Source organism: Lygodium microphyllum, chromosome 1 (genome assembly GCF_053477565.2).
Source record: "Lygodium microphyllum isolate KBCC chromosome 1, Lygodium_microphyllum_v1.1.10, whole genome shotgun sequence".
NCBI classification, from domain to species: Eukaryota; Viridiplantae; Streptophyta; class Polypodiopsida; order Schizaeales; family Lygodiaceae; genus Lygodium; species Lygodium microphyllum.
This window is the reverse complement of record NC_141135.1, coordinates 176,667,734-176,690,147: the sequence shown is the minus strand read 5'-3', so window position 1 is coordinate 176,690,147 and position 22,414 is coordinate 176,667,734. Positions and strand designations below refer to the sequence as shown.

Below are 22,414 nucleotides of genomic sequence, written 5' to 3'. Positions count from 1 at the left end.
AAAGTCCTGTAAATGCATTTTCCTAGGATATGGTGACGAGGGTGAAATAGAGTATAGATTATGGGATCCCGAGAAAAGGAAAGTAGTACGCAGCAATGATGTTATCTTCTGGGAAGATTGCATGCATAAACAACCCCAAAAGACTGAGGAGGTCCGTAGGGTTGTATTCTGGGAAGAAATATCTTTTGGACAGTAAAATGTGCCTGTTGTATAGTAGCAAATACCTGCTGTAAATGAACTTGCAAATGCAGAAAATAATGCTGGAAATGATTAGCCAGCTATTGCCCATGATAATGAGCCACTATATGTGCAGGAACAGCTAGGACAACAAGCTGTTAATTCTGATTTGCAGGCTGAAATGCCAGGACAGCAAGCTGAAAATGCTCAATAGCCAATAAACAATGATCATTGGGTTAGGAGATCGTCTAGGGCTACTAGACAACCTGGTAGATTCATTCCTGGTGCAAACAATGTGGCTGATTATGTCACCTTGACAACTGTGGTGAACCGTCTTGCTTCAAGAAAGCAATGGACAGACAGGATAGTAAGAAATGGTATAAAGCCATGTTGTCAAAGATGGAATCTGTTGAGAATAATGGCAATTGGGACTTGGTATAGTTGCCTAAAGGGTAGAAAACTCTTTCATGCGAATGGGTTTACAAGATGGTCACTTCTAGTTCCTCACCAAAGTACAAAGCAAGTTTGGTTGCAAAGGGGTACAAGTAGGAACATGGCGTTGACTTTGATGAGATATTCTCTCCTGTAGTCAATATGACTACATTGAGAACCATTTTGGGCTTGGTTGCAGCTGAGGATATGGAGCTCATACTAATGGTTGTAAAGACTGCATTCTTAACATGGTGATCTGTATGGAGACATATATATGCAGCAGCGTGAAGGGTTTGTGGCAAAAGGAAAAGAGAAGATGGTATGTAAACTCAAAAGGAGTTTGTATGGGTTGAAACAAGCACCAAGAGAATGGTATCATAAGTTTGATACATTTATGCAGTCTCAAGGTTTTCGTAGAAGTCAAGTGGATCATTGCTGGTATACCAAGAAGACCGTAGATGGCAGCCTGATTGTCTTGGTTCTGTACGTTGATGACATGTTGATTACTGGCAGGAATACTCATGCCTTGGACTCACTGAAGCAAAGTCTTCATGGCAGCTTTGACATGAAGGATCTTGGTGATGTAAATCACATTCTTGGCATGCGAATACTCAGAGATAGGTCGAAAGGATTACTCTATCTATCTCAGCAGGAGTATATCTCCAAGGTTTTGCAGCATTTCAATATGGAGTGGGGGGAAACAATTGGGGTTCCATTGCCTCCATATATGAAACTTAGTGCAAAGGACAACACTATATCTGATGATGAGAAGGCTGAAATACCATATGCTTCAGTTGTTGGCAGTTTGATGTATGCTATGGTTACTACACGTCCTGACATTGCCTTTGTAGTGGGAGTGGTTAGCAGATACATGGCAAACCCTGGTAAAAAGCATTGGGATGCAGTGAAAGGTATTATGAGATACCTCAAAGGCACAAAGGATTTGTGCATCTGCTTTGGAAAGTAGAAGGCATTTGTCGTTGGCTTTATGGATGCAGACTATGCTGGTCATGTGGATTATAGAAAGTCCACTTTTGGGTATGTGTTTACCTTCACGGGAGGAGTAGTCTCTTGGATCTCTAGGCTACAAAAGTGTGTTGCATTGTCTCTACAGAGGCAGAGTATGTACTTGATAGCAAGAGCAGCTTATCAAAGTGCATACAGATGATAATCCTTTAGACCTTCTCACGAAGGGTCTTCCAACAGAGCGGTTTGCTCATTGCCGACAGATGATGGGAGTTAGATAGATATATGTATTTTAGCTTTGTATATACCTAGACGTAGCTGATTTTTTTCTCCTCTTAAGGCACATTTCCTTTAGGTGGGAGGTTGTTGGGAATAAAGGGCCCTCGTGCCTTTTATATGTACTCGGGTGTGAACACACCCTTAGCACACTTGTACTTCCATATTTATATCTATCTAAAAACCTAAAGAGGTACACTCGTGATTGTACCCACAAGTCGTACTCACTCTTCACTCTCTCTCTTTGTCTCTCTCTGCTGTTAGCAAGCACTGCGTTTCTTGATCCTCTTGCCTCAAAGCTCAACATCTGATTTTGTCTCAGCATCCATTTTGGGTAGATTTACATTAAGAGTAAATAATATGCCATCATGTTTCTCTTTTGCAATCAACTTGCAATCGTTTTTGAGATCTTGTACATAACAACCATTAGATGTGAATCAAACTTGCAATCCATGTTCTACCATCATTCGTCGACCAACAGAAACCAAGTTTTTTGTAATATTTGGTACATGCAACACATTAGTCAAGTACTATATTGCTCCATCAATAATGCAAGAATTGACTGTAGTCACTATGGAAACCCAGATCGGTAACGGTATAGGTTTGAAGAAAACTCTATGTTCAAAGATCTTCCACAAGGTAATCCTTCATCCTTTGTTTCATTTGAGTATGAGTTTGGTGCTTCTCATTCATCTTCACATTTCTTGCCCTTTCCTCTTACTTTCACTTCACATTTAGATTTTAGGCCATCACTAGACACTAAGAGGTGTACCACTCTGCACCTTGGTACATCGTTAGCGGGAATGCCACTCTTTAACATTGTGTCTTACACACACTCGCAAGTGTATCACACCTTGTCCTCTGGTCTTGTTGTGTGGGGAATCCCTCTCCTACACATTGTACCACCCCCCTCGGTTGCTCAAATGCATGAATCCCCCGTCTTGTGCTTATGAGTTACCTCCTTTGAAGAAACCAGGGAGTGGAAAGGAATCATGTTCACATTTAGGTCTAGCTTTGCCTTCCTTGATTGAGTGTAAACATGGACCACATTCCAATGCCAATGGTCAATCTCCTTCTTTGAAGGAAAAGGGAGAGGTACACTCACAACCTCACAAAGATCCTTCTGGTACTTCTTGTCTAAGCAGAATAGGTTTTGTACATTTTGCTATGTATTTATAAATTTATTCATCTCAAAGCTAAAAAATAGCCCAATTTTACAATTAGCATGCTTTAGCTTTTGTGTTTGCTTTTGTCCAAATAAAGAATAAAGCGGTTGGGCGTCCCAAGAGTCCGGATGTGCCCAAATACAATGTCCTGAGTGCCCATGCACATACAATAATAATAAATATTTGCCAAACGCTTCAATAAATAAGTGCAAATAAATAAATATTAGCGCCATGCCTTTAATGATAAAGCGCATGCCCATAAAAAATGATCATTTCTTCTAAGTAATCTGAATACACGCTATCGTCTAGAGCTTCCCAATGGCACCGCCGCCTGCTCTACACATCAATTGAAGCATTTACAATTGTTAGAAAATAATAAAATTGAACTCAAAGGCCTAGGATCTTAGACCCACAAACAAAATCACCTCACTTGTAGCTAAGGGTCTTCTACCCACACCAAAGCTGAATCTAGTCTCCATTTCTAAACTAAACTCGGCGCCTTCTGGCAGTGGTAACGCCACTCCAAGGAGATTGAGAGGGGGTCTTCGCTAGGGAGGTAGCGCAGTTTCTCCATCCCTTGGTATCTATCTTCATTAGTGGCTAGCTAGCAGTGTGGCATATCTTGGATGTGCCCCTCACTTATTGCTTGCTAATATATTTGACTAACTTGATTATTACCTTTTTCTAGGCTAGTCTCTTAGGAGTCCTAGGTTATCGTTAGGCACCCTAGGCTAGGTAGACCATATTTCCTTTAGGCTTAGCCACTCTTTTTACTTGCATTGCATGTCACTCTCACAACCTCAAACGCATCTCCATATGAAACATTTGATATGTAGGTTTCTTTCTTTATCCTTTTATGCTAGGTTTTGTATTTTAGTTTAGGACTAACATTGCAAGTCCTACTTGTGTTGAAAGTTTGTTTTTTCGATTTTCACCTTGGTGAGTATTGCCTCCATTAGCATTGAGACTGAGATAATATCTTCTCTCCCGAGATGAGGTCTTGGGCATCCTTCTTCTCTTGGCATCCATTTTTCTTTTCTTTTAGCTAAGGTATTTTTTAGTCATTTAACTATCATTTCTTACACTACTAGTTTGTTTACTTTTCATGATAGTGGCTAGCCACCAGTGCAGTGGATGTTGGATCTCCCCCTCAGTTAGTCCCTCTTAACACCTTTAACTAGCTTGATTGTTACCTTCCCCTAGGCTAGTCTCTTAGGAGTCTCAAGGTATCCTTAGGCACTTTAGGCTAGTTAGGCTATATTTTCTTTAGGCTTAGCCACTCTTTTTACTTACATTGCATCTCACTATCATAACATCCAACGCATCTCAATATGAAACATCTGATATGTAGGTTTTTTTCTTGATGTTTTCATGTTGGGTTTTTTATTTTAGTTTAGGACTAACATTGCAAGTCCTACTTGGGTTGAAAGATTGTTTTTGCAGTTTCTATCTTGGTGAGTATTACCTCCAATAGCATGGAGACGGAGATAATATATTCTCTCCCGAGATGGAGTGATGGGCATCCTTGTTTTCTTGGCATCTGTCTTTCTTTCCTTTCAACTAGGATGTTTTTTATCCTGTAGCCATCATTTCCTACGCTACTAGTTTGTTTACTTTCATGATAGGTGAATTGCTACTTTGGTGGTTGTGCCTTCACATTCTTGATTGGTATCAGAGCCATCTCCCGAGGTTGAGTTTTAGGCATGCTTACCACATTGGGGAGGGTCAAGCCTTCATCCTTCATCCTTCATCCATTCGATCTATTTGCATGGTGGACTGCTATCCTAACGTTTTTCAACTAGCACGGAGTTATGTCGTGAGGTTGAGATTTAGGCTTGCTTATGCCACTTGGTTAGCACAAGAGTCCTCTCCCGAGATTGAGAATGGGCATATTTTGTGTAGCTAGACGGGTGATTCTCCTTTGGCTATTCTGGCTAAGGGGTGTTAAGTCTACCTTCATTTTCATTGTTAGATTCATCATGATTCTTGACACTATACAAAGACCTACATCAGGTTCCTCTTCATCCTTTGGCATCGACATCCATGGTTGAGAGGGAGTTCCTACCCTTTCTTGGTATTCTACAGATTTTGGCTTTTGTCTTCTCGACATTGGCCTCCCTTTCTTGCTTTGCTTCCTGCTCTGTTGTTCTTGTCCTTTGCATTGCATAATCATCATTATCTTTGTAAAAGGGCACTTGGGCAAGTGAACAATTTCCCCACGAGGGACATTGTCCAAGTGGCATTTGTTGTATCCACATTCTCATCATGTAGCATTACTCTTTGCATCTCATTGTGCAAAGCACCCTTGAGCTGATTGTGAGCTATTTCCAGCCACCACACCTCCATAGTTTTTCACTCTTGTACTTCATTACCAACACCAACAAATGATCAGATAACTTGTCTATTTTGAGATATGGTGGATCTAACCATCCCTTTCATTCTTCCCTTGGGGCATAGTTACTTCATACTACATAGGACGAAAACCTTATTTAAAACCTCAAAAAACAAAGTTCAATGTGGATCCATCCGCCTTTGCAAGTCTTGGTAGGCCACTTGGCAGCCGGTGAGTACCCTTGTCCGATGCCTTGGCCTCTTTGGGAGTGATCATTTGGGCTTCCTTGGTAAGATAACCATCGCCTCTATAGTCTTGGTAGGCCATTGGGTAGTTGATGTGCACCCTTTGTCTGATCCTCTAGTTGGTTTGGGGTGGAACGCCTTAGGGTAAATTGAGCTTCTTTTAACAGTCCCTTTCTAGTTCCAGTTTTGGGCCTGAGGGGGGTGTTGAGTTAGAAATAGCATTATAAATTGCTTAGCTCTTTTAAATAACTCCAAAGCATTTAATTACTGAAACTTTCATTAAAAAGAAACGCATTCCTAGAGAGTTTTTGTGTTCTATAAGCAAAACCCTAATTTGGGAGGATCCATTCATCTATAAAATAGATAGACTGTCCACCATTCAGCCCATTGTGTTTTGTAGGTCACATCAGTCCTCACCCCCTCTATTGCTGTGGCGCCCTGTTTTCAGCCTATTGCCCATCACCATATGCTATCCAGCCTTCATCGATTGTAGCCCTCCACCTGGCGCCTATCCACTGTTGCTAGTGACAGTTTCCAGCTGCTGCTGATTGCATTTACTGCTCTAGACAGCTGCGTTTACTGTTTCATCTGGCCGTCCTGCTGATCAGCTCCCTGTTTGAAATCAGATTGCTGGTATTTTTTTAGTGCAGGCCTGTACATCTTCCTCACTTGCCACCCTACTGTTCTTAGTCTCGGCGATCAGTTTTCCAGCACATCCAAGTGGAACGCTGCCGTGTTTTGCCAGATTCTGCCTATAGACTGCTGTGTTTTGACCAGCCAGCTGCCCTTTCATTTCCAGCATTGGCTTGATTTGTGTTTGTATGTGCAGCCGGTCGTTTTTGCGTTTTCAGCACTTTTTGTCATCAGCCTCTTCTTTGACTAGTAGTTAGTACACTCAGGATCCACCTTTGGTGGATGACACACATCGGCACCTCTGTTAGCCCACTTCCACGAGAGCCACCGATTGTTGGACAGCCTTGCCTTTCAGCATCTTGTACATTCTTTCCTTGAGTTATAGCATTGATACATTCACTTCAGAGTCCTCTTTCTTCTTTGTTTGTGTTTGTGTTCCTGCGTTTTACATTTTGAGTTTTGTGTTTTGCGTTTTTGTGGTATTGTTTGAGGTATTGTGTTTTAGTTGGCATTGTACATTCTATGTTTTCTTTGTGCAAACCCTAGCATATCTTCACAGGTCCTAGCTCCTTTTCTTGGTTCTCCAGTGTGAGTTTTTGTGGATGATTTTGGAGTCTCTAGTGATAGATGTTTGCATGCTCACAAAGTAGAGGAAGTATTTTGAGAGAATTGAAGTAGATGTAGGACAATGGAATGTGGTAAGTGCAAGGTAGGCACAATTGAAGTCATTCTGCTTGGACAATCTTGTGAGTCAAAATGGAATTTCTCCACATTTAACCAAGGTTGAATCTTATCGTTGTTCATATTGATATGCTTTGTTGCCTCAGTTAAGGAGGTAGCTAGGTGATAATGCTCAAATGTAGAAATGGATCTTAGAGCTGTAGTCATTTGGTATAATGATCATGATGATGATGGAGTGATTGGGGTTTTGCGGACAACGAATCCCTTTTATAGAACTTTTTGAGCTGATTGTGCTATCAAATTGGCTCAATTCTCTTTTGAATCGATTTAATTCTTTTTGGGAATATTTAAAGACTCAGAAAATGCCAAAGAAAAATGTGATAAATTAAGTGGCAATTTCTTAGTGACTTAACGCCTGCTACTGATTGAGCTGTTCCAGCCTTTGCAACTATTGCCCATGCCTGCGATTGGGCCCCAAACAACTGCTTTTTGCTGTCATCGTCAGCCGTGCTGCTGGTTCAACCATTTCAGCCTCTGTCACATCACTGTCCACACCACAGACAGCTGCATGTTGCTGTCTCCAGCCTTCAGATTACTGCCCGGCCTTTAAATGTGGGTTTTTGGTTGTGTTATAGTATCGATTGTGGGATTGTTGCCGCATTGGGAATCCTTTGAGTACGACCTCTTATCCATGATGATTTGCAGCATCCTTGACTGCTCCTTCAGGACTTGAGAGTGCCAGTCCTCAAGACATGGATGCCTTGTGGTCTTCTTCTGATCTACAAGCACTCTTGCATATCCATACATTCATCTATGTCATTCATTCATTTCCTTTGAGGATACATTGGTTTGTTGGTGGTGTTTGCTGTTTCTTGTGCTTTCTTTGCTTGCCTTATCATTTCCTCAAACATTGATCTCAAAGGAGGCTGTGATTTGTGAGACACTTCATGATGAGTCTGTTTGTCTTCTTTATGTCAACCTACTTTATCGATTGCTTCAAATTAATGGGGATGATTTCATTCTAATGGATGGTCTTCACTAATGTGGCAATGTTTACATGGAGGGCTTTTCATGGATTCAAAGACTATAGACTTCCCAGTTGTAGAGGGATTAAAGGCTTAATCCATGTACTTTAGGAACTTCAACTGCACGTGGATTGCATGCGTATGTCCTTAAAGTTCTTGAAATGGAAATATTGGGGAAGCCTTTTGAATGGGCTAATGTGTTTTGGTGGCCTACATTCATTTGTTTTTTTGAGTATAGATTGATAGATTGGATATTCAATAAAGAGGAATCTGAGTATTTGTCCAATTGGTTCTTATGCTTGTTGCCAAGTTGGACGCCCACATGATTCTTTGAGCATTACCAGTAATAGGTGTAGAAAGAGAGACTACAAGAAACTCTGCTTTAGTATCAGGCTTTTCAATTCAATAAAATCTTGGTCAGTTTGATTCTCTATAGGTTAGCCTTGCAGAATCATGTAGTTGATATTATACTTTTCTGTTCATTTTGCAGATGAGCTAAAAGCTGAGAGAAAGAAGCAATTGAAGAAAGACAATGCCTCTAAGATTCGTTCTTTGGTAGATGAGGTGAATTTGTCACTAATATTCTTGTTTACTTAATGTTACATCAGAACTAACAACAAGGTTAATACACTTCAAATAGACATGGCTTAGAGTATATAATTGACTTAAAACCAAAGCAATTCACTTTATGTTGAACATATGTAGGATATGTCTAGCTTGAAACTAACACTTAGAAATACCTGATTTTCATTTGATTGCTATAGAAAAGGAGTTTAGTCTTAGTGTTTAGTTGCATAATTGCACTAAAATTTATCATCATGAGCGTGTTTGGGAAATCGGTCATGAGATTATGTGCTAAATGTAGTTTATATTCTAACTATTTTTACGATACTTGGTTGTTTCTATTCTATACTGTTTTAAGCTCAAGAAGGAGAAAATAAAAGAGATGGCAAGTGTCATGATACTTGTCATCTAGCTTTCTAGTAGTTTTGTAATCATAGGATGTATTACTTGTTTTTCGGGCTTTCTTTGGGTCATGCAGTGGACTGTAAAGAAGCTCATTTGTAACTTTTGTATGATTTTCTTGACATGGAAGCTTATGTAGAGGGCTTGGGATCATTGTGATGTGGATTGCTAGAGCTGAGCCTGTCTTGTCAAGCTCATCTCTTGAAACCTTCCAAATGAGGGGCTGTGGAAGAAGCTTGTACTTTTGAGACTAGAGGATATTAGACTAGAGTTAGATGGATCCTTGTAGTAGTTGAGTAACTGGTGGATTTTTAATCAGATTTGAGGTATATATTTGGCGAAGAGCTTTAGGTCTGATTTGTGGTGGCAAACATCATGCTTGGACTGTGTACTTGCACATTTCAAGAGATTCTAGGATGGTTGAATAAAACAAAGCAATGTCTTCTCTTCAAGAAATAATATCATAACCTAGTATAGACACTTAATAGCCTGTGCACTAAATCCAAGGGCAAATAATCAATGTTACCTTTTAGTTGTCGTTGGACTCAATGTAGGAGGATCAAATTGAACTCGGTGCGTGAAATGTCATATAGTCTGTAAGCACCATACTAGTCTGATATTTTTCTACCTCCATCAGAATCTCGCAGAGTAAGCGCTGAGAGGCCCACTTTTGCTTGGTGCTCGGCAAGGTTGTCTAGGAGAAAGAAGTGGTGAGGATGAAATTGAGGCAGTCTTTCCTTCAAAGTTCTTTGTCTTGGATGTGAAGCTTTCAAATGAAGGCCTAGGTTTCTTCAAAGAGTACCTAGCTTTGATACTATGTAAAGAAATACTTGAGCACCAAAGATAACACAAGTATATGACAAAACACAAAGTGATAATGGAAGAACAAAAACGTGAAGAGTAACTTAGAGACAATCAGCACTGAAGAATGAATGATGAATGAGTATGATGCGCTCAATGTAAGGAGTACACTATCCAGAGTGAATACAAAACCTTGGACTCCCATGTCTTTGAAGGACTGGGGTAGAGAGATAAGCTAGAGAGTGTCTCATACGTTGTATGGGTCCTGAAGCACAATAGGCAGCCCGAGAATGTGCTCAGCAGCTGCAAACACAGATTTATGCATTTGGATCGGGCTCAACATGGTCGTGGTAGCTCGGGAATAGTGGTAGCAGGCCGAGAAAGATTAGGAGGATGATGGCGATAACTGAAGTTGCGAAATGCAGTTGTCACGCTGACCTTGAATGGATGGCGCCTGCTGAATACCGCAAGTGTCTGGACCCTCTAATGCTGATGACAATGGCTGGAAGTTAGTGTAGATAGGCTTGAAAACTACCGCTAGATGCAAACACAAGGCTCTGGAGGACGTAGTCTGATTGCGGGAGCTGATGCAAGATTGTCACCATGACGAATTGAGGTATCTGCCATGGAGGGGTGTAGACAACAGTGATGAAGTAGGTGCGAGCTGGAGGAGCACTTGCAATGAATGATTGAGATAGGTTGAGCAGAAGGGAAGCCTCCTATTTATAGATGTGGATCTTCCTTAGGGTTTAGCTTATGGAACGCAGACACTCCCCAAGAAAGTTTGATAATAATCATGTTTGGGGATTGTAATAAAGAGCTAATTAGTTTGTAATGCATTTTGTAGCTCAACACTAGCTGCCGGGGATTTGTGATTGAACGAGTTACGAGGGCTTAGCATGGTGACTAGATCCTTTCACTAATGTTGTATGCAAGTCTTTTATCATGAGGCTTTGGTCTTGACTAAAAGATTGTCTTTTGAAGCCTCCTATGTTTCTAAAAAAAGTTGTTCTCCAAAGCCTCGTATATGTCGTTACAACTATGAGGGCTGAGCTTGTAACCAAATCCTTCGATGAATGCTATATGCAAGTCTTTTTTCATGAAGCTTTGATCTTGCCTAAAAAGTTATTCTCTGAAGCCTCGCATATTCCTAAAATGTTTTCCTTCGAAGCCTTGTATATTCCATGCGAGGATCCTCATGGGGTGCCTTTGAGACTATGTGGCTTTGTAGTCTATGCCTTGTTTGTTGTATTGTAGAATATGCCTTGTCAAAACTTCTCTCCCCTAGCTGTGTTTGTTGCCACATGCAAGGGGAGAAAGTACTTAAAGTATGCATCCAAGTAATCCATGTTTTGCTTGCTCTCTTATGCGATAGCCACGTCCTTCACCTGCTTTAGTGTTAGGGGTTGCTACTGATTGGGGTATGGAAACCTTGGCTCCTAGTGGCTAGAGGAGTATTTGTAGAGACTGTAGGAGGTTGAGGTGGTGCCACATGGGCTGCAAGTTTGAGTTCTTTAATGACTCTCCATTGTCTCTCAACTTGATTCCACTATTTCTCACCTCTTTGCTTCTATCTTTGTTTATCATTTGTATGCTCATGCCGTTGTTGGCAATGTCTATTTCTTTGTATGACAATGTTTAACCAACCTTCTGTATATCAATTGTTACCAAGACATATTGGCTCAATTATTCAAATTAATTAAGCTCAGATGACCAAGACTTTTACACTCGGGTAGTCACATTGACTAGAAGGCCATATAGTGAGTGGTTTAAAAGTGAAACGAAATACTTATGATCAAAGAAACAAACCATGAATTGGTGAACTTATATAATGAAGCTCTCTAGAATCTAAATTTGGCGGCTCCTAAAATTTAGGAGGTTACTATTATTGGAAGTTGCTCAAATGAAAATTCTGTTTGCATCAAAGGCATCCAAAAAGCATTTTCTACTTAGCTTGATCTAGTCCAAGCACTAAAGAAGAAAATCAGCTTGCTACTTGGTGTATGCAGAAATTAGGGTTTCAAAACCCTAGTTTTTAGAATTGCAGCAAACGAGCCTTTTTGTATATGGTTTAGACACTTGGTTCCCGTGGTTTGTTTCAATAAATGCCTGTAAAGGTGGAGTGGTTGATTTTCCTCTCAATATGATGTCTACTCTTCTCTCTCTCTCTCTCTCTCTCTCTCTCTCTCTCTCTCTCCCTCCTATCTTCTAATTTTCAGGCATGCCTCTGTTGTGTCCTTGGGTATTTGTTGCTAGATGTTGGACCATCTTCCAAGCAAAACATTGGCCAATGGAGACTTACATATGAGACTGGCTAGACAACCGAACTCTTGTGTACAGAGGGAACTTTGATAGTACGGGGAAGGATATGTTGAGACTTTGTGGGCATAGTAACTTTGAAAGATGGATATAAGTGTCGGCTCTTTGAGATTGTATCAGCATAAGTTCTATCTCTATGTATGACATGGCCGATATAGTTACCAATCTTACATAAGTATGGAGTAAAGCATTAAAGGAGATAATGATCCTTGTGTACTTCACTCCATGCCAATTGAAACCAGCCTTCCTTTTGTGGATGGGTAGTAATATCCTAATTACAACTTAGTTACAGGAGTAACATTTATTCCAAAACTGAGAAATGCAAACCAACTTACAATCTTGGACAATGGGCACCCTATTGGCCCTAAAATTGGCATCTCTTTCAGTATTTCTTTAACTTAATTGAAGAAGAAGTTGATGTATAATGGGATTCTCCTAATCCCTTTAGGTATTCAAACTCCCCTTGATGTCCAGAATGGCCAGCAAGTCTTCAATTTGATTTGCCCCTTGATTCGGGCAGTCAATTGGCCTTCACCCGCTTTGGTGGAGATGGAAATGCCCTAAATTCATTGATTTGCTGGTCTCTCCACCTGAATTTGATTGAAAACAGCTTCAACCTTGTTTCCAAGTCTTGGAGCTTCCAATTTTTGGCACATTTCTCGAGGTTGCTACTAAACCCTAATTTTTGTAGATTAGGGTTTACAGTAGAGAAATCTGAAATTTCTCGGCCTCTGGTGATCTTAATGTTGTAAGCTTCGAAGTAAGGCTGTAGAAAGACTAGGAGATCAGAGAGAATGCTGAGGAGAGAGAAAATTCAGACTTTTTTCACGAAGAATTGAAGAAAATCAGTCATTTATTATTGCTGCCCTATCTCAACAGCTTGTAGATACAAAGATCTAAAGAAAATCAATCATTTACTACTGCTGCTCTGTCTCAACAGCCTATAGTTTGGTCTTTTTTTGTTCCTGTCTCTCTCAGAAGGTCTTTCAATGGTTACAAATCAGACTAGGAACATCCCCTCCCTCTCTCTTGCAGGCTGAATACACTAAAATGCCTCTCTCCAACCTCTCAAGACGTTTTTCACTCTTGATGGGCATTTTTGACAAAGTGGGAGCCTTCCCAAATGGTTTTTTTCAGCATTATCCATGATTAAATATTAATTTTTAATTTTAAATATTAAAAATTAATCTAGAAATTATTTCGGTGCCCATAAAAATAATCAGAGTGGCCAATAATTAAATTGGCCAAGCAACTTCCATTCTCAAGTGTCTCTGCGTCGTCTTTGACCATCGGATTGATGTTAGGTACCATTAAGTGTCACTTCTCTAGTGTCACCAACTGACACATATGGCCAAATGAATGATCTAGGCCAACATTTGGTACTAGATACCACCAAGTACTTGTGCGGCATAACTTATAGCAACTTGTACCTTTGACATCTCGTGATGTCCTCGGGTCTTAGACTCGTAAATTTACTCTAATCCTAGTTACATCTCACATGTGCAACATTTAACTGTGTGATTAGAAATTAATCCACATGTTTAGTGAGGTTTCAAAAATACATGTCCTCATGACAACCCTCCCTCTTAAAATCCTTGCAATCGTACTCGATTGCACTGTCAGATGCATCAAAAGCAAAATAGTGGGTTGGAATTTTCACAAGGCATATATCTTGCATACGGAGGAGCATGACTTTCAGTGATAACTCTAAGCCTTAACTGCTTTATGACACACAATCATCCATGCATCATCAGAAATCCATCTCTTAGCACAAAGTGTTCATGCCTTTGGCCATTGCAAAGCTGATCATTAACATTAGCAAAGTCCGAATCAACAACATATTGCTCTTTCATGGCATCCAACATAGTGTGATAAACCATGCCGATGGTTGAAATTTGTGGCTTACGTGACAATGCATCAGTGCCATCATTCTTTTTACCATCAATATGTATAATCTGAAAGTGAAACATAGAGAGAAAATTTGCCCATCTCATATGCTTCTCTGACAACTTTGTTTGCATCAGAAAGTACCTCAAAGTTTGATGGTTTGTCTGCACTATAAAATCAGCCCCTAACAAATAATGTTTTTGCGTAATTACAACTAAGAGCTCTTTCTCATGAATTTGCAAATTCTTTTCTACACCGTGGAGAATTCGGCTCTCATAAGCCACAACTTGGGTCGTCCTGCATAAGAACAGCCCCAATGCTGTTACCACATTGCATCACATTGAACTATGAACGACTTCCTTAGATCGGGCAACATGAGCACAAGATTTGAAGTCATCTTTTCCTTCAACTTTTCAAGTGCTAGAATTTCCACTGCTGTCCATCTAAATGACATATCCTTCTTTTGCAAAACATGCAATGGAGATGCAATTTTAGTAAACCCACGTACATACTTCCTGTAGTAAGAACATAAACCCAAGAAGCTGCGGATCTCATGCACATTTCTCAAAGGTGGCCATGATCGTATCGCCTCAACCTTTGCAGGGTTCATGCGAATATCATCAGCCGATACAATATGTCCCAAAAAGTGGATTTCATGCAAGAAGAATTTACTTTTCTTCTCATTGATAACCAACCTATGCTCACACAGTTCATTGAAAACAATGTCCAAGAACCTTCTATGCTCTACCTCGTTCTTTGAATAGACAATCATGTCATCAAATAAAGTGCCTACAAATCCCCTATTTGGCATGAAGATGCGATCCATCATCCGATTAAAAGTGGCAAGAGCATTTGTAAGTCCAAAAGGCATAACAAGAAACTCATACAATCCAAAGGATGTCTTGAAAGGTGTCTTAGGCACATCTTCTGGTCAAATGCATATTTGATGAGATCTACTTTTCAAATCTATACAGCTGAATATGGCTGTCCCTTGCAATCTATCCATAACATCATCTATCCAAGGAATCGGAAAGCGATTCTTTATCATGATCTTGTTTTAGCACTATAATCAATGCACATATACCATGAACCATCCTTTTTTTGCACCAAAAGCACTGGAGAACAAAAAGGAGATGAGCTGGGCTGAATCAGTCCTTTTTCTAACAGCTCATCCACCCGACTCTTAATCTCTTTCGATGGATGCAGTGACTCTGTAGGGTGGCTTATTAGGTGGGCTACTTCCACGGATAAGATCTATGTCATGATCTTCTGGCCTTTCAAGCGATAGCTGCCCTGGAAGTGACTGAGAGAAGCATTCGGTATACATTTTCAGCAACTGACATATGATCCTTCTCTAACTTAGACATCTTCCCATTCTCAACATTCTCACTATTATCTTTATCCTTACTAAAAACCAAGTACGTTGAAGATGATTTTTCATTACTTTAGAAATGACAGTCCTAGATACAACATGGACAAATTCACCTTTCAACTTTACATCAAGTGTGAGTACCTTTCTCTTATGTTGAATAGTGATCTTTTTTGCACGAGGATCAATCATTGCATGCATATGGTGACACCATGGCATACCAAGCAATACACCACAATCCTCAAGTGGAGCAATAAAGAACTCTTTGCTGCCCAAATATCCTTGTATATGCAACCGAAGCTTTTCAACGAGTGGTGTGACTGTGCATGGCCTTTACATGCCATTCCAACCTCCCCCATGGGTCTCACCTTATCCTGTCTGATGCTTAGATGGGCCGCCATGTCAACAGAGATGAAGTTAGCTCGTGCACCATTATCAAAGAAAATCAATGCATATTGATCCCTAATTTTGCCCCATGCTCTAGATAACTTAGTAGCATCATCATTGGGCTGATCAGTAACAATATCGGGCACCAATCCCACTGATGTTTTGGGTTTCTTTTCTTCAGAATGTCCTTGATTTTTTGATTTTTCAGCTTGTTGCCTATTGGGACAGTCCTTGCAATGTGACCCACTTGTTCACAAATTCTTGAGCTCAGAGACGCGAGGATGGAGACATAGTGCTTGCGAGAGAGAGAGAGAGAGAGAGAGAGAGAGAGAGAGAGAGAGAGAGTAGTGAGGAGAGTGAACACGACTTGTGGGTATAATGATGAGTATACCTTTTTAGGTTTTTAGACAGATATATATATGAATGTACAAGTGTGCTAAGGGTGTGTTCACACCCGAGCACGTTTAAAAGGCAGGAGGGTCCTTTACTTTCAACAACCTTTCACATAAAGGCAATGTGCCTTAAGAGGAGAAAAGAATCAGCTAAGTCTAGGTATATACAAATACATATATCTATCCAACTCCCATCATTTGTCGGCAATGAGGAAACTGCTCTGTTGGAAGACCCTTCGTGAGAAGGTCTGTAGGATTGTCATCTGTATGCACTTTGACAAGCTCAATGCTCTTGCTGTCAAGTACATCTCTAATGAAGTGATACTTTACATGTATGTGCTTCGTCTTTGCATGAAAGACGGGATTTCGTGCCAGCATGATAACGCTCTGACTATCACAATGGAGAACAAGTATCTCTGTAATGCCAAGCTCTTCCATCAGACGTGAAAGCCATAAAGCCTCCTTGCATGCCTCAGTGGTAGCCACATACTTTGCCTCTGTAGTAGACAATGCAACACACTTTTGTAGCTTGGAGATCCAAGAGATTGCTCCTCCTGTGAAGGTAAACACATACCCAGCAGTGGACTTTTTGCAATCCGCATGACCAGCATAGTCTGCATCCGTAAAGCCAACGACAGATGCCTTTTGCTTTCCAAAGCAGATGCACAAATCCTTTGTACCTTTGAGGTATCTCATAATACCTTTCATTGCTTCCCAATGCTTTTTACTAGGGTTTGCCATGTATCTGCTAACCACTCCCACTGCAAAGGAAATACCAGGATGTGTAGCAACCATAGCATAAATTAAATTGTCAATAGTTGAACCATAGCACTTTCATTTCAGTTTGACTCATGTGCCCTAACTGGCCATGCCACAAAGAAACTCTTGGTTGCTTGATCACGGCAACAACATGATTACTCACACTAGATACATGGACAGGATACAAGGTATCACTTTTACAATCTCTTGGCAATCACTCTAGATCCCTTACAGATCTTCCATTTTCCATCACCAAAGGTTGTATGTAATCCATCGTCATCTAGCTGCCCTATGCTAATCAAGCTTTTCTTGAGCTAAGGTACATGCTGAAGTGTGAAGATAGAACCATGCTGAAACTGCAACTGCACACTGCCAATACTTGCAATGTCACATGCATTGTTGTCCCCAAGATGGACAATGCCATGTCGACCCCCTGTATAGTCAAAGAACCACTCACGATGAGGGGTGACATGAAAGGAAGCACCATAATCAAGAATCCAAGTATGCATGCCATCATCTGTATCTGCAAGTAAATCATGTGGACTAAAGTGTGAAGAGACCAAGAGTACGTCATTCCCATTGTCATTGTCATGAGTGACTACATTCACCTCTTGAATTTTGACACTGCTCTTCTTAGGCTGACTCTCTTTCTTCTCTTTCTTGCTGTCATCTGTCTTCTTGCCCTTTCCTTTTTCTTTCTTCCATTTGTAGCAGTCACGTTTAAAGTGATCCTTCTTGCCACAATGATGGCATTTAACATCCTTGCCATGTGATTTACTGCGTCCCTTTCTATCAGATTTGTGTTTCTGCTGTGATTTGTCTCTAGTATGCAAAGCACTGGAAGACTTACTAGATGCATTGTTCTGCCGATTCATTTCTTCCATGAGTAGAGCACTCTCTACATCAGCATACAAAAGAATTGCATTAGAATTGCTCATAACCTGAATATATCTCAACTCTTTGGCAGAGTGCAAAGCAAGAACGTAGCCTTAAATTCTTCATCAAACAAGAACTTCAAGGCAACCAACTGGCTGAAAATGAGGTTAAACTCACTCAAGTGAGTAGACATTGTTGTACCCTCTTTCATACGCAAATCCATAAGCTTTTTCAGCCAATACACTTTGCTTCCAGCACTCTTCTGTGCATACAGTTCTTCCAGTCTAGTCCAAAAAGCATATGCAGAATCCAAACCTTCAATGTTGAACAACAAGGCATCAGAAATCGATAGCTCGATGGTTGAGCGTGGAAGCTCATTTAACTCATCCCAATCGTCCTATTCCATATCTGCAGGCTTTGCCCCTTGTGTTTTGATCGGCTTTGCCTTCTTCTTTTGCAGCAGGATATTGTAGCACTGTTTTTTGGCAAACTGCAAAGTTATGTGCTCCTTCAAGCTTCTTTATGTGCATGAGATTACTGCTATCACTGCTGCCAGCCATGTTTTTCAGCCCAAATGTGACAAAAAAATTCAGCAAATGCAGGTCCAAACTGTCACACAAGTGACCAAGGTACAAACAAGTATCAACCAGCAATAAATAACCACATAGAAGCAGAAATTTCAGATCTGCAGATAAATTGTCAGAAGCACTAAACCTTGTGCTGCAGCACTCCACAGCTGATTAGAGTTGTTTCAGGGAGAAATACATCACATTGCATGAGAGGTCCCAAATTTTAGCTGCAATTTTTGTTGTACATTCACCCACGGGCAGAAAATTTGACACGCACGGTTGAAAGCTCTAAAATTTTTGTGCTCAAAGCATCAACCATACATCTGCACTGTCTTTGACATGCATAGAACATGCCTATTTTGCCAGAATAGAGCAATTTCAGCAAAACACCCAATTTTTTCCAAGTGCTAGGTGTCTAAATTGCATGGAATTAAAACTCCTATGTACATAAAATGACCAACTGGCACACAACTTTTGCCCAAACAGCAAAAGCCCCAAAATGCACGGGGTCCAATGTGCATCAATGTCGAGAAATTGGGTAAATTTCAACCCAATTCTTGCATGTACATGAAAAGCCCAAATGTCGGAGGCAAAATGTCACAAATTCCTGCAATTTTTGAGACAAATGGTCTTGCTCTGCATCAAAATCTCCAAATCCAGGAAAAGCCCCAAATTTTCAGGCCAAGATTGCACAAATTTGGAAACTGTGCTTATGCGCAAAAGCTCGGCAAGGGGAAAAGGAAAAATTCCAAGAATTTGACAAAAAATGAGAGAAAAAAAAATCCGTCACGTCTATCGCCTGTCCGTGTGTGTTGTTTGCTCGTCTGCCCATCAGCGCATGTCAGCTGCTTGGCTGCCGTGTTGGTCCTGTTTGGCACAGAAAAGCGAAAGGCTCAAATTCGAGCGTCAGATCTGGTTGCTTGCTAGACTGGTCATTGGCGCCGCTGGTCCTCCACACGATTGATGTCACCACGTCACGAGCCCGACGCGCGCTTTGTAGCTAGTCACCAGCCCATCGCATCGCCTACTCTCTAGTCGACTATTGCACGTCACCTGGCCTTTGTTCAGTTGACCACCGTTTTGTCCAGCTGACCATTGTCTGTTGATGCTTGCCTGCACTTCTCCTGCACCTGTTAACTTTTACTTGTCAAGCCCACCTGGGACTCTTGCAATACCTCTGCTTCGTCTCGAGAAGCGTGCACACACAGAGAGAGAGAGAGAGAGAGAGAGAGAGAGAGAGAGAGAGAGAGAGAGAGAGAGATTCACTTTCTTCGATATTAGGGCTGTTGGCATAACTGGACCATTCGGAATGCTTTTCTTTTTGATTCCGTCTATAATGTTCAGCGGCATATTGCTCGCCTTAAGGGTCTCTTGTATTGGCAGATAGATCTTCTTCGGCACTCTGACTTGCTCTCTTGGAAGGACTTACGTCCCTAGCATATGGCAATTTCCTTTGCGTCTTTGCCATGACTTTGTAGCTCTTTGGTTGTCTGGTTCTTGTAGAGAGACAGTGTGTGCTTTACACATGATGGGGTAGAGCCATCGTGTATCTTGTAATCATGTAAACTTGTACTTTTTTTCGTAATTAATACAATTACCTTTTACGAGAGAGAGAGAGAGAGAGAGAGAGAGAGAGAGAGAGAGAGAGAGAGAGAGAGAGAGTCCGCGGTGATAGCGCCCAAGAAACAAAGCTGCGGCCGCGCCGTCCAAGCTTGCGAAAAGTGGAGGAGGTGGCAAGCAGAAGAAGAAGAAATGGAGCAAAGGAAAACAGAAGGAGAAGGTGAACAACATGGTCTGATTTGATCAGGCGACATATGACAAGCTTCTGTCGGAGGTACCGAAGTACAAGCTCATTACCCCATCGGTTCTCTTAGATTGGTTGCGGATAAATGGATCGCTTGCAAGGAAGGCAATTAAGCAGTTGGTGCAGCGAGGCACAGTCAGAGTTATTTCAGCCCATGCCAGCCAACAGATCTACACTCGAGCAACAAACACTTGAGTCTTTTTAGCCTTTGGAGAAGTATTGCTGTAGTTATGTATTAATTAAAGTTACTTGGTGTAACCTCATGATTTTCTCATGTTATACTACGGTTGCAATGAGAAAATTTTCACGTACTAAAAAAGAGAGAGAGAGAGAGAGAGAGAGAGAGAGAGAGAGAGAGTGTGTGTGTGTGTGTGTGTGTGTGTGCGTGCGCGCAAAGCAGTGAGGAGAGTGAACACAACTTGTGGGTACAATGACGAGTGTACCTCTTTAGGTTTTTAGATATATGTGTGTGTGTGTGTGTGTGTGTACTAGTGTGCTAAGGGTGTGTTCACACCTGAGCACATATAAGAGGCAGGAGGGCCCTTTATTCCCAACACAAATAGAACATTTATTTGCTGCCATGAATTCCCTTTGTTGTGCCAATGTTTTCGAGCCCTTTCTTTGCTGTTTTGGCCTCTTTTCAGGCAGATTTTCAGATCTGCCCCTTTTCTCAGCCTTAAATAACTTTTTATTTGGTTTCTCCCCACTCTCTAGGAAGCTAGAATCCTTTTCACGCAGCAAAGCATCGGTTGTAGCAACAGTCTCTATTAACTGAGGTGGATTTAATGCAAAAATCCATGATTCCTTTGGGCAGCCCACAAACATATTTTTCCACTTGCTCATGAAGGGATATGGGGCGATTAGAGGTAACAGGCAGCAATGCATCCCAAAACTTCTTATTATTTTGCTCCAAATTCTCACATTGCTTAGTATCCAGCTTATTCCTCAAAGGTACTTGTCAACCAATTCGATGCAAACATTTACTTGAATTGTATCCACGTTGATGGTGCTCTACCTTGCATCAAAAGAGTGGACCACCATTGCAATGCATTCCCTTTGAAGAAAGTGGCTACCTTTCGAATCTTTGAGGATTTCGTGAAGTTTCCCCTTGAATAGGCTGCATCAAACTCTTGAATGAAAGTCAAAGCTGTCAGCCTATCTTGTGCACCACTGAAGGACTCAAACTTTAGTGCTTTTCCACCCTCATCATAGTCTTTTGCTACCCTTTTAGTTGTCAAGTTGTCATATGGTGGCTGTTGCAAAAAGGGTGCATTTGTTGAATTTATATCAAAACCAATGCCAAACAGAGCATTTGTATGACCATCATTCATTCCATGAGCTCCATAAGCATTTAGGGGTGTAGATACAATACTAAACATCCTACTTTGTGCCCCAGGCATCAAGCCAATGCTGGTATACATAGGATTTCACATATTTTCAGCCATACTCGAATACATTGGGCCTTGCACATCATGCATTGGTTGTTGTATACCATAGGGATTTGTGCCATATGTTCCCGTATGCGGTCTCTTTCCAACCATAGCATGAAAAATTGTGCTTTGCCCCATCATAGCATGCATGCTCGGCTACGCAAAATCCATTGGATTGGCACTTCCGTGATATCCTTGCATTTACATTCCTTGCCGCATAGGTACCAACTATTTTGTTTCATTAGCATCTGTGGGAGCTTCAAATGAAGGGTTTGGATTATCTTTAGTGCATCTTGTTGCTCGTAGGTACCAACTATTTTGTTTCATTAGCATCTTTGGGAGCTTCAAATGAAGGGTTTGGATTATCTTCAGTGCATCTTGCTATTCGGAAGGTGTAGAAGATGTTTTCTTCTTCTTGCCTTTGGTGTCCTTCTTCGGAGCGTTCAAAAATCAGGTAAATTGAGCATCCTTTGCCAATTCAGCAAAGAGATTTGTTGCTGTTCTCATCCGATTCTTGAACAAGTTATCAAATTCCTCTTCGCTTTGCTAGTCATCAGCCTCTTTATGCCCTAAAGGCCGTGCATCTTGCCCAACAACAACATTTTCAGCTTGCTGTCCATGGTTTGAGCCTTGTCCAAGGTCAGTCATTGCATTTCCTTCATTCCCATGTGAATGTTCATATTGAGAGACATCATCACTGCTTGAGTTCATTTCACTGTATGAATATATATTGTTGTAATTTCTTAGCTGAGAGTAAAAACCAGTTCTAGCACAAAGCTTTGGCTTGCAATGAGGTGCCTTGGGCTCACCAAATCAAGGGATTGAGTGGTATCTCGGCAATGGAACCATGAAACCAGCCTTCCATCCGTGGAATGGCGGTAATTCCATGATTACAACTTAGCTACAACAGTAACATTTATTA

General features: G+C 41.0%; 1 protein-coding gene across 1 annotated transcript in view; it reads left to right on the top strand.

Moving 5' to 3' along the window:
• Window positions 1-22,414, top strand: part of LOC148042007 (Chaperone DnaJ-domain superfamily protein) — a 117,959-nt gene that overhangs the window by 35,377 nt on the left and 60,168 nt on the right. Inside the window, exon 5 of the mRNA XM_087688991.1 lies at window positions 8,424-8,497. Coding sequence (XP_087545117.1) covers window positions 8,424-8,497 — 74 coding nt within the window. The remainder of the gene's footprint in view (window positions 1-8,423; window positions 8,498-22,414) is intronic.